Source organism: Clinocottus analis, unplaced genomic scaffold (genome assembly GCF_023055335.1).
Source record: "Clinocottus analis isolate CAN_PGR_092001 unplaced genomic scaffold, fCliAna1.0.p SCAF_2, whole genome shotgun sequence".
NCBI classification, from domain to species: Eukaryota; Metazoa; Chordata; class Actinopteri; order Perciformes; family Cottidae; genus Clinocottus; species Clinocottus analis.
In genome coordinates, this window is record NW_027175931.1 from 24,381,771 (window position 1) to 24,394,549 (window position 12,779).

The 12,779-nt window shown below is 44.1% G+C and overlaps 1 protein-coding gene across 1 annotated transcript in view; it reads left to right on the top strand.

Annotated features, from left to right (window-relative positions):
- Positions 1 to 1,433: 1,433 nt before the first annotated feature.
- sae1 (SUMO1 activating enzyme subunit 1) overlaps positions 1,434 to 12,779 on the top strand; it is a 14,697-nt gene continuing 3,351 nt past the window's right edge. Inside the window, exons 1-6 of the mRNA XM_068584051.1 lie at positions 1,434 to 1,632; positions 2,615 to 2,726; positions 3,080 to 3,253; positions 6,637 to 6,782; positions 8,265 to 8,364; positions 8,695 to 8,800. Coding sequence (XP_068440152.1) covers positions 1,532 to 1,632; positions 2,615 to 2,726; positions 3,080 to 3,253; positions 6,637 to 6,782; positions 8,265 to 8,364; positions 8,695 to 8,800 — 739 coding nt within the window. The 5' untranslated portion in view covers positions 1,434 to 1,531. The remainder of the gene's footprint in view (positions 1,633 to 2,614; positions 2,727 to 3,079; positions 3,254 to 6,636; positions 6,783 to 8,264; positions 8,365 to 8,694; positions 8,801 to 12,779) is intronic.

Consider the following 12,779-nt stretch of genomic DNA (forward strand, 5'->3'; position numbering starts at 1 on the left):
GTGATAACGGAATATCCGAACTGTTTATTGCCAAATACGTTACACATACAAGGATAGTAACACAAATATATATATATATATATATATATATATATATATATATATATATATATATATTACACATAATAATATTGAATTTAGATTAATATTTAATATAAATGTACTTTGGCGTTTACCTTTTTGTCGCCTTTTACATTTTACATGTTTTAGTGTGTGTCACTTTACCTTCATATAATTTAGTTACTGTTGTATTACCTGTTTAGATCTGTGTATACATATATTTATTACATCTCAATAAATATACGTTTGCTAGATTATTGGTTACATTACGTTCTCTCATTACATACAATTACCTCTTGACCACATACGTATTTCATATTCACACGTTATATTTCATCTCTCTGTACTGCTTTATCTCTCTGTACTGCTGTAGGTCAAAATTATATTCTCATTTTGACCTACATCTGTTTTATTATTATTATACATATTTGTTCCAAGTATTAAATTGCCAAAGACTGCTTCCCTGTAATTGTAATGCATCTGACAATAAATAACTTCAAACTCAGCTGTCTCAACATCTGGTAATAATGTATTACTTTCTTTGGATAATGTTCTCATTATTTCACGTTATGCTTTAGAGATGCAGCATTCAAACAATTCAACTATTATTCATATTGCAGTTTCCTGAAAACAATTTAGCACATTGAACCTGGGGCTTCATAGGGCCCCGTGGGCTTTCAAATGTTGCCCTCAGTCTAATGACAAATGAGGTACCCATCTTATTAAATGTTGTAGGTACAGTAATGGTTTTGTCGCATGTGAGGAAAGGAGAACTTTGGAGAAATCTTCAAGAATTTCAGGTTGAGCAAGTGTGTAACAGTAAGTTCCACTTGACGCAAAGGTAAACACACAGATTATCTTGGCGGCCAAGGCAGGATAGGGCTCTGTTTAGGCCTCTTGTGGAATATAAAGTGCTGCTGTCTGATTGGAACTCAGGAAAAATAGCACCTCTGAGCTTTTTGAAAATAACTGTTTAAATGTTCGTAGAAGACAACACCGAGGGTAAATTTACCCACACGGCAGCCCTGCCAGTTTAATGAACTGCCGGTGTGAGATAAAGGGTAAACCAAATATAGAACAATAGCTACTGGTTTAAAGTTACGTTGCTGGGCTTACTGGCCGATGCATATTTTATTTTTTTTATTACAAGCCAGTAATAGTTATACATATATGAGATTTGAATGAAAATGCAAATCAGATATACACCTAAAAAACTAAACAACTATGAAGAAATGTTTGATATGAAATTGAACGGATAGTACTGCTATGAACTAACAGAGAAACAAAATAAATGATTATATTAAAATGCGAGAAAAGGTCGAAAACACATCTATTGTGTGTCGATCGGACGACGTCATCACTCGGCGCCCATTCAGCGGGACTGCCGTGGCATTTGAAACAACCGCATCTGTAGCTGCACTGAAAGAGGGCTCTTTTTTCACCGCGATTCCCGTCTGCAAAGAGATCCAAAATGATCGATACGATCGAAAAGGAGGACCCGGTCATCAGCGAGGAGGAGGCGGCCCAGTACGACCGCCAGATCCGCCTGTGGGGTCTCGATGCTCAGAAGAGGTCAGTTAGCTCACTTAGCTCGCGGGGCTAATCGGCGGCGCGGAAGGTTTGAGACGTTGCACTCCTGCTCGATTTTGACCAACGTTTTGACCATTTAAGTAACATATTGCGGACATCTGGGACTGAGATGGTACGAGTTGGCAATGGGGAAAGTGTTCATCTTCCATACTGGTCATATAGGTCGGCATCTTTGCATTGTGCATCAGAAAAAAACACTCCCGTTTCAAGTTGAAGTCCTGAAATCGTTACAAAATAGTAATGGCGCACTGTACAAAAAATAGTCCCCAACAAGTACACGTCTTGCAATGCAAATGTTACTGATATGTAAACGTACATGAGTATAACAAGGAACATGTACCTAAAGTATTGGAAGTAGCTAAAGCAGAGAAGTGTCACTCATGCATTATTGTAAAACCAGTTATCTTGTATTAGCTGTTCGGTATTTTTTATTTAGAAGTGATTTTAATTTGTAAAGTAACCAAATCTACTAGATAATTGTAATGCAGGAAAGAGTACAATATTTCCCTCTGAGGTGTAGTGGCATAGAACTATAGTAAAAGAACGAAGTATAAATACTTCAAATTCCACCACTGTTGTGATACATATAGTTGTAATATAGTTATAATTACAGCCGGGATATCAATTTCAAAAGTCTGAATGCTTTATCTTTGATATCAGACATGATGGCAGTTTATTGCTTTGGTGTTGGTGTTATTGAGAGGGCAAGCCACTTGTAACGCTCCATGCAAATGAAATCAACAAACCCCTGTTTCTGATTTAAATATCAGTCAAACATTGTTTCATCATAATCTGTTGCTTATAATAGTAGTTTCTCTAGATTTACCGGTATATTATCTCTCTACATCTCTCTACATTTATTTAGGTATTTTTTTAACTAATATGTTACAAACCTGTGTCGCACAATATAAAATATTTTCATAATCATGTCCTATTGTTTTTTTGTGTTTTGTTTTTTTTACAGATTACGAGGGTCCTGTGTGCTCCTGGCAGGTTTGGGTGGTCTGGGGGCTGAAGTGGCCAAGAACTTAATCCTTGCTGGAGTTAAAAAACTCACTTTGCTGGATCATGAAATGGTACGCAGTACAAACAATATAAAACGCTTGTTCTTTTCTCCGTCCTCATCAGAGGTCACTGTCGCCTGCAGAGTGGACTCAGGCTTTTGCTTGAATCTGGTCTTTGTTTTCAGATACCACCTAAACATCTGCATGATATACTCATAGCACAGACATAATGGCAGAGTAAACGGCCAGTCTTTGCTGTACTGTGTGTGTATGTCCACTAGAGGGAGCCTGTGACAAAGTAATGATTTTGCTATTATTATTCAGCTATTTTGCTTCTGGGTTTATTGTGGCAACTTTGCAGCAACAGCATAATTCTGTCTTCACATCATGTTTTGAGGAGGAAATGCTCTTGTGTGGCCCTGCAGGTGTCGGAGGAGTCGTGTCGAGCCCAGTTCCTGGTTTCGGTGACGGCTCAGGGTCAGAATCGAGCCCAGGCCTCCTTGGAGCGCGGGCAGAACCTCAACCCGATGGTCGAGGTCAACGCAGACCAAGACCGAGTGGAAGACAAGCCAGACGACTTCTTCCTGCAATTCGATGCGGTGAGAGTTTACGAAAACCACTGAAAACCGGACTGAGGATATGTTCATGTCCACGTATCACGGGGATGTTTTAAAACTAAGATGAATGATTTGACTTCAAAGTACTTCAAACTCATTTGAGCACGCGGTTCTGTACACCACCCGGTCCAACCTCTAGATGCCGCTCGTCGGTCTCCACCTGCCTGAGTCCTCTGAAGCAGAGCGATGCTGGGCTTTGTTCGAAGAAACACATTTTTTTGTGTCTTGATTCGATGTTCGGTCTTACCGCCGAGTTGTGAAGTGATTTGCCTGTAAATTATACAACGAGGACAGCGGCCCTTTGAGAGCCGGTGTTTGTCTAACATGGTCCCAGGGTGGAGAGCAGTGGGTGGAGAAAGAGCTTTCTGGTTGGCTATCAAAACAATCGCTCCACTCATGTGATACTTTGCCAAAAATTTAGACCTGGAGGACAAACATGGGCATCTTCCTGCAGCAGTTTGATAAAATATGATCTAAGTAACCAATGTACTGAAACTGAGATGACTATGATCCCGTAATTCACTTTTTTACATTTACACTGGATCAAGAGTGAAAGCATGTAGGAAATACAGCGCTGCCATTGTCCCGCTGCAGACCGGCTGTTAGACTTCGTCTGCACCGAGCTGTGCGTGTTCGCCCTCAAGCGTTCGAGTCACTCTCCACGTTGAGAAGACAGAAGGTCTTATTGTGTCAGAACTCAAGGCATTCAATTCCCACTGGGTGTTCACGCATTCAACTGTGACAAACAATTCTGATTATACTTTTGTTGTCGAGTCAGCAGATGGGTTTAAAATGAGCAATACACAGATTTCAATTAATTGATTTCCACGTGAAGCTCAACAAACACGCTGGATCTCAGCTTCGAGAGACAACTACGCAGTGGAACGCCGTGAGTGGAATAACAGAGGTTTTCTCTTCTGCCCTCCTGCTGTGTCTGAATTGTCGGCGGTCTTCCTCCCTCTGGGGGAGGGAGGGAGGGAAGGAGGGAAGGAGGGAGGGAAAAAAGGAGGGAGGAAGGAAGGGAGGGAGGAAGATAGCAGCAGACAAAGTGAAGTAAGGACGTGATGAGATTGATGTTAGTAGGACGGAGGGAGGATGAGGGGAGGGAGAGGAAAAGAGAGGGGGAGAGAGAGAGAGGAAGGAGGAGAGAGAGCGAGAGGGGAAGGGAGGGGAGGGGGGAGAAGGAGAGAGGGGGGAGAGTCGAGGGAGAGGGAGAGAGAGAGAGAGAGGGACGGTGGGAGGGAGAGAGAGAGGAAGGGAGGGAGAGGGAGGAAGGAAAGAGGGAGAGGGAGACGAAGGAGGGAGAGAGAGGGAGAGAGAGAGAGGAAGGAAGGAAGGAGAGACGAAGGAGGAGAGAGAGGGAGAGAGAGAGAGAGAGGAAGGAAGGAAGGAGAGACGAAGGAGGGAGAGAGAGGGAGAGGGGAAGAGAAGAGAAGGGAGGGGGGAGATGGAGAGAGAGGGAGGAAGGAAGGAGGGAGAGAGAGACGAAGGAGGAGAGAGAGAGAGAGGAAGGAAGGAAGGAGAGACGAAGGAGGAGAGAGAGGAAGGAAGGAGAGACGAAGGAGGGAGAGAGAGGAGAAGAGAGGGGAGGGGGGAGAGGGAGAGAGAGACGAAGGAGGAGAGAGAGGGAGAGAGAGAGAGAGAGAGGAAGGAAGGAAGGAGAGAGGAAGGAGGGAAGAGAGAGAGGGGAATGGAGGGAAGAGAGAGAGGGGAATGGAGGGAGGGAGAGGAAACTCGTTTAAAAGCCTGAGAAGGGGGAAGGGCGTGTCTGTGGCTCAGCGGGAAGATGGAGGGTGATTAAAGTGGAGCGGTTGGAGTGCGGTCACAGTTTTCATACGACAGGCCTTGTTGCAGACGGTGGACATACAACAGAAACAAATGGTCCATCTGTGTCCTGGCAGAGTACAGCTGACTGACTCACTGATATCTCATTGTCTTATGGTGAGAGTGCAACGGTTCTTCTGCTGTGCTTCATTTAAGTTTCTTTGCAAGATGAAACAGAAATCAGAACATACATTGAACCGCGACCGACCAATAGTTTGTTTCTGTTTGTTTAAAGCACCTTTTTTCATCCTTGATAGTCCATCAAATGGAAGGAAAAAGATGGAGGTCAACAGCTGGTGTTGTTTCCACCAGGCTGTTGAAGGAGTTCATCCAAAGTCGTTCCCTCTGTGAAAGAAAGATGAAAGTGTGGCCTACAGAAATGCTCTAGGTGGTGTTGTTCTGCTCTAAATGCTGGGAGCACTGGTCCTCGGCGCTGTTCTGCTCGCTGCTCGTATCAGTGAGATGAGGGTGTTGTGGGGCGTCCTGCACACCCAGTCCAGCACGCAGGATGAAGTGTCCCTGCAGTCAGTTGTTTACAGCCTTCAGGGTGCACAGCGTCGTCTTTCTCTCCGTTTGGTGCTGCGTTCAGGGAGCCTGCTGCAGTCGGTGTGTCCCGGTCCGTTTGGTGCTGCGTTCAGGGAGCCTGCTGCAGTCGGTGTGTCCCGGTCCGTTTGGTGGTGCGTTCAGGGAGCCTGCTGCAGTCGGTGTGTCCCGGTCCGTTTGGCAGCCGGTCAGCTGCTGTCCATCGTCTGTCGTTTCCAAGAAATGGGCAGGTTGAAAGTTATTTGGTGTTTTTTGCTTCAAATTCTTTTCCGATATAAAAGTGTGTCTCTGTCCGTCATTGATTCAAAGCAAGACAATAATTAGCGTTTGATATTTTCTGTTATTGCAAGTAGGTTTTTTTGTTTTTGATGTTATGGTAATAAAAATATAAATAAGTAACGACACTAAAAAAACAAAGCGTGGAGGAGAAGAAGATGCCGATGGACCAAACACCAAATTTCTAGAGATAAAAGTTCCTTAAATGTGGAGAAAAAGCAAGTCTTGAAACACAAACAGCACTTGTTGACAGGACGGACGGCGGTCCATCTCTAAGCGCACAGAACATTTGCAGAAACAGGATTTTTGTGGCGCTCTTTTTCCCTTTCTTCTGGGGAGTTGTTTGGTTGGTTTGCTTTGTTTCACAGTTCACTCTCACTCTGGATTAAATCCTCTGGATTAAATCCTCCTCTGGCGACACATTGTGACTTTCGGGACGCGCCGCAAATTAAAAGCGACGCTGCAAATTTTGCGTTGGTTACAGACGTGGACGGAGAGACGGAAGACACCGCTCTCTATATCTGTGTTCCAGCCCTTCAAGTAGCACGAAGACTCTTCATGTCCTTCATGAGGAAGAAAGTCAACTGGTGTTTCATAGAGAGGCTCAGCTGCTGTTCAGAAGCACCTACTGGTTGTTCTGGTAACCGCTGCAGTGGACCAGCAACCGTTCGACCAGCAGGCCTCTGACCAGTACTCCCTCTGTGTGTGTTTTCCTCCCTCAGGTGTGTCTGACAGGCTGCTCCAGAGACCTGATGGTGCGGGTCGACCAGCTCTGTTCTCAGCACAACATCAAGGTCTTCTGCGGGGACGTCTATGGTTACTACGGCTACATGTTCTGCAACCTGGGAAAAGAGCACAACTACGTTGAGTAAGTGCAGAGCGACAACAAAACAGTTTGTCCAGCGGGATTAAGGGCGAATTATACTCCTGCAACTACAACTGCTGCTGCCACGCAGTCGGAGCCACGGACTCCTGTTGGTTTATAGTTCCTGTGTGTTTTTCATCCTCCAGACCAGCAGGTGGCGCAATGAGCGTTTAGAGTCGACGTTCACGATATCTCCCTCCAGGAGTTCACCTCCATCTTTGTGTCCTGATACTCGTCAGATGGTTTTATAAATGCTCATATTTGTGGACCTCTTCAGCCAAACGTTCTTCAACAGGATCCATTGTTCCTGTTCCTGCTGTGGCTTTTAAAAACAGAGGTATGATGCTGTGAAACCGGACATGAGAGACTCAGAAAGGACGTGGTTAGCGGACCAATCACAGCCTTGTGGGCTGCGTTGCTTTGACTGAGAGTCAGACATTTGGGCGACGCACACAAGCACGCAAAATGGCCGATTTGACCACGCAAGGTCGGCCATGCGTGTCTTGCGTGCTTGCGTCTCTGTTTAAAACCCGAGTGTAACTCAGCCTGTAGAGCAAGCCGCTCACTGCAGAGAGATTACAGAGAGATTATTATAGGCGGCAAAAGTATGGAATGTGTATCAGATGTGTGTTTATTGTGAAGCATCGTTTTCTCAGATGGCACATAATGGTATCGCAATGCTTCTTCTCCATAGAAGCAAACATAAAGTTTAAAGGAGACAGAAGAAGAAAAAGAGAACATGCAGCGGACACACAGCTCCTCTGAGTTTGAACTCCTTGTTCCTGAAAAAACAGGATGTGGTCTGTAACTCTGACTCTGCAGGTCAAAGCCACAAGAGAAGCCCGTGGGCTTCAGACGGGCCCATGTGGAGGCATCTGGCACAGGTCCAAAGACATGTTTGACTTCCTCCAATTTCACACAGAAAAAGGAAAACCACACTGAGCCGATCAGAACAAAACACTAGAAAGCTCGTACGTTCCACTTGACGGGGATGAAAAACATCCACGTTCACATTAGGAGCGCGGAGGAGAGCGGGTGATGTTGAAATCTCAGTAAATCCGGCTGATTCTATGTCGACGATGCATTTTAATGGTCGTTGTAACTCCACTGTCACTGAGATCTTAAACTCGCGCAACGACTACAAATCCCAGAAAGCGTCTCGTCCAACAACTCACGACTTTACATACCGTTAAAATATAAATATAATTCACTATTTCTGATGGTATTCCTTTAACTTTGGGGTCAGGAGCCGGTCTCATGGCGTCATTTCGACAGGTGGAACTGTTATTTTTCATGTTGCAGGATGATTTCTCCACAGGGTGAAATGATATTAAGCTGGAATGAGTGAAGCAGTGATTTGTGTGTCTGAATGCACGCATCAGAACAGACGGATCCTTCATGTGAACTTTGTCTTCTGTAAGACTGACTCTCTGTCCTTCCTTCCTTCCTTCCTTCCTTCCTTCCTTCCTTCCTTCCTCTTTTTAGGGAGAAACCGAAAATGGTGAAACCGACCGGGAAGTCTGGCGACGGTCCGGAGGCGAAGAAGGCCAAAGTGGACCCCAACGAGACCATCATGGTGAAAAAGGTCCAGGAGAGCATCTTTATACACGTTAAACACACGTTAGTTGTTTTTCTTGCACCAGCCACCTGATGCACACAGCTGTTCTGCTGCAGAGCACTTTTACCTGTTTGTTTCTTTAAATGGAGACTAAACTGATGTTGACAAAGGAACACACTGACCAAATCACCCGTTCTCATTTGTGAGGTGTGATCGTCTTATTTCCTTTTCGAGATCCTTATTTTATCTTCAGTCCTTCAGTTAGTTCTTTTTTTCTTCGTTTCTTCTCCTGAGAGTATTTCTTTAAACCACCTCATGTTCACCTCCTAACGACATGAATGTTCTCCAACCAATCAGACGGCCAGCTTCTGCCCTCTGAAGGACGCTCTGGAGGTCGACTGGACGTCTGAGAAGGCCAAAGCCGGGATGAAGAGGACGCCGGTGGACTTCTTCATGCTTCACGGTACGCAGAGTCATTTCATGAACTCAGTTTCAAGTCAGACTTTTCTGGGATTCTTCAAAACCTCCGTTTAGTTTTTTGTTTGTTTCCATGTTGAAGATATTTAAGCTCTGGAAACGGCCTGAGGGTATTTTATGTTCATTTGCATCTTAAGCATTAATCAACGAAAGGAAAATAAAGTACAATACATACAAACTTAACAGATAATTAAGACTATTAGTAGTTGCCACCTCAGAAAGTAGATTTTCAAGATTTAAAAAAGTTTAGAAATTGAGGATAAGTTCTTTAAAGGGGACATTTCTGAATTTGATGCAGTGCTACCTTTTACATTTTCCCACTTTATTCTATGAAATGACCCATATTTAAGTGTTTTCTATGATTTTCTTTTTAAGGAATTCATATTTGTTTGTGAAACTGTATTTTATTTTCCTTATGAGATGATTAGTTTTATATTTCAAAGTGACATCAAGCGGCCCACAACAGCTCCTGGGACCTTCCTGTGTAGGAGGCACAAACAGGACGTCCACACAAATATAACAACTAATCATGAAAGCTCTCAAAAAAGAATAGAAATTTGAAACTGAAAACGCGCAGGCGGCGAGACTGAAACGCACCGTGAACATGCAAACGCACCGTGAACATGCAACAGCACCGTGAACATGCAAACGCACCGTGAACATGCAACAGCACCGTGAACATGCAACAGCACCGTGAACATGCAACAGCACCATGAACATGCAACGGCACCGTGAACATGCAACAGTACCGTGAACATGCAACAGCACCGTGAACATGCAACAGCACCGTGAACATGCAAACGCACCGTGAACATGCAAACGCACCGTGAACATGCAAACGCACCGTGAACATGCAACAGCACCGTGAACATGCAACAGCACCGTGAACATGCAACAGCACCGTGAACATGCAAACGCACCGTGAACATGCAACAGCACCGTGAACATGCAACAGCACCGTGAACATGCAAACGCACCGTGAACATGCAAACGCACCGTGAACATGCAACAGCACCGTGAACATGCAACGGCACCGTGAACATGCAACGGCACCGTGAACATGCAACAGTACCGTGAACATGCAAACGCACCGTGAACATGCAACAGCACCGTGAACATGCAAACGCACCGTGAACATGCAACAGCACCGTGAACATGCAACAGCACCGTGACCATGCAACAGCACCGTGAACATGCAACAGCACCGTGAACATGCAACAGCACCGTGAACATGCAAACGCACCGTGAACATGGAACGGCACCGTGAACATGCAACGGCACCGTGAACATGCAACAGCACCGTGAACATGCAACAGCACCGTGAACATGCAACGGCACCGTGAACATGCAACAGCACCGTGAACATGCAACAGCACCGTGAACATGCAACAGCACCGTGAACATGCGACAGCGATGTCCATCTGGAGAGAAGCTCAACGGTTACAATGTGAAGCCCCAATAACTGGTGGTTGAAAATGTTTAGGAACCATCAAACCGAAGGAACCTTCTGACCTTTTTTTAAGTAAATCTGAGCTGCTCCTTCCTGTTTTTCAGGTTATTTACGGCGTCTGCTGACCTTCTCTGTAGGAGTTGTTATTGTCCCTGTTGTCACCTGCATAGTTTCCATCTCAGGCGTTCCATGGCCAGTCATGTGCACGGAGCGTAGAACAGCTCAACAGCGCATGACGACACGCGCACGAGCGCAGGAAGTAGTTAGAAAATGGGCATCGGGTGCACGCTTGATTTATGGAAACTGTGTCGTAAATAACCTGAAATTCAGTTACAGCTCACAGGATGCACAGGTCACACACTGAATGCACATCCCTGTCCTGTTTGAAGGGCTTCGTACGGGAGCGGCTGCTCCTAGCTCGCTGCGCTAACAGCACAAACTAACGGAGCTAACGGTGTTTTAGAAACAATTTTATTTTAGAAAGTCATATGTCCAAAAATGTCATGTTTTTTTTAATGCATACTTTTGGAAAACTTTGTTCTTCAAACTCTGGTGAGGAACTTGTAATATATTTATATATTGTGTTATATTTAGTTATATATATTACATATTGTGTATATGTGTTATATATATTTATATATTGTGTTATATTTCTTCATATGTAACCACAGCGGCAATACACATTATGCTAATATGTCAGATTAGCATAATGTTTTATCACACAAGCTTCAGTCATAGAAAATAAAATATTCATGTGATCGTGGCACTTCCGTCATGCACGATCACGACATCACACCAATAATCAATGATAAGTGACAGATATTGACAGAAGTTCTTCTCTTGATGTTCGTCTGTAGACGTCCAACGACGTCGCCGCTCGTGTCCTCTACAGATCTGGAGGCTCTTGTGTCCGGTTTTTACCACTAAAATATTTGTTTTGAGCAAAAATAATATGTTTAAACTAATTTCAGTGTCATGCAATTTCTTGTTTTTTCAGTTTTTTTGTTTTCTTTTGAAGTGGAGAAAACTTTACGATCTTGAGGGACATGAACTCAGACGGGTTTCATCCTCGTGTTGGTTGGACGAACACATCCAGATGGGGTCATGTCCTTGTTCCCTAAACAGCTGATTTGTGTTCTCTGACACTTAATTATTCACAGATATTATTATTATCATATTATACTATGATGACAGACGGTGGAAAGTAACTAAGTACATTTACTCGAGTGTTTGAGCTGCTTGTACTTATAAAATATATAACAAATTGTTTGTTTTTTTACTCCACTACATGTACCTCACTGCTGTATTTCAGTGCAGTGGAAGCTCTGCACCTCCAGACGTACTGAAACATGAACGCAGCGGTCATATTTTTTTAGAGTAATAATATCTAACGGGGAACATTTTACTGCACATTGAGTATTTTTAACTTTCAGTTCTTAAAGCAGTATTTGCTGCTTAATCGCCTCGTGGAGGGGTCATTGGTGGTCTCAGTGGTTCTACTTCAGTCAAGGATCTGATGCTTCTTCACCTCTGCAGAGCTGCAGAGCGTCGTGATCTCTGAAGAAGGAGTGAAAGTGTCTTCAGTCTGATCTCTGAGTGGAAACACTTGTTGTTTTATTTAGTCATCGTGACCCAGGAGGACGTGTTATTATTCCTCCACTGTTTCTATATTTAGAGCTCTGGTTTTTTGTTTTGGGCGACCGATGAGGAAGTGGCTCTTCCTCTGTTACAACTGCTTCCTGTCTGACGAGGAACAGTCGGTGATCTGAAACGAGGCTGCGTGTGTTTTTCTTTTGATCATCAATATTGAGTTACATATCACTCTCTTATTGTGCAAGAGAAAAGAGGACTTCAATATTTGGACAACGCAGAAACAAGATATTTTCTTTACATACAAATACAGAATAGTACAAGTCCCACTTAGATGTCCTTCTCACACTTCCACCAAATAAACATGAACCCTCCTGGACAGGTTTTGCATTAAGACTCAGAGGAAAACATCATCTGTGTGAAGCGCATGGCCGTGTCCCTGTGCGTTCATCTGAAGACTGTTGCGTATTGTGCATGTGTAGGCCTCACAGATACTATCGTTGTTCCACTCATGGGCACATTATTATATTCTGTTATGAAACTCTGCTTGATTTCCTTTACTGTGTGTGTGTGTGTGTGTGTGTGTGTGTGTGTGTGTGTGTGAAAGCTGGTGAACTGTCTGTGTAAGCTGGATAGCAACCGCTGCATCTCCATATCATGATAACATTTCTTTAAAACTCCAGTGATTTTTAAAAGAAAATGTCACACGTGATGCTGCTCGACTCCTGACGTGGTAACTTTAACGCGTCTCTTCGTGCAGCGCCAGTGGAAATGGCCGTGGGAGGACTTGACTTCCTCGTGCGGTTTAAGTTAATGGACGAACAGGAAGTACGGGGGCGACGAGCTGAAGTGGCACAGTCTGAGCGGGTGTTGGTTATTTCAAATATTGCTCATGACTAAAACAAAGTGCATGCTTCTGATTTGT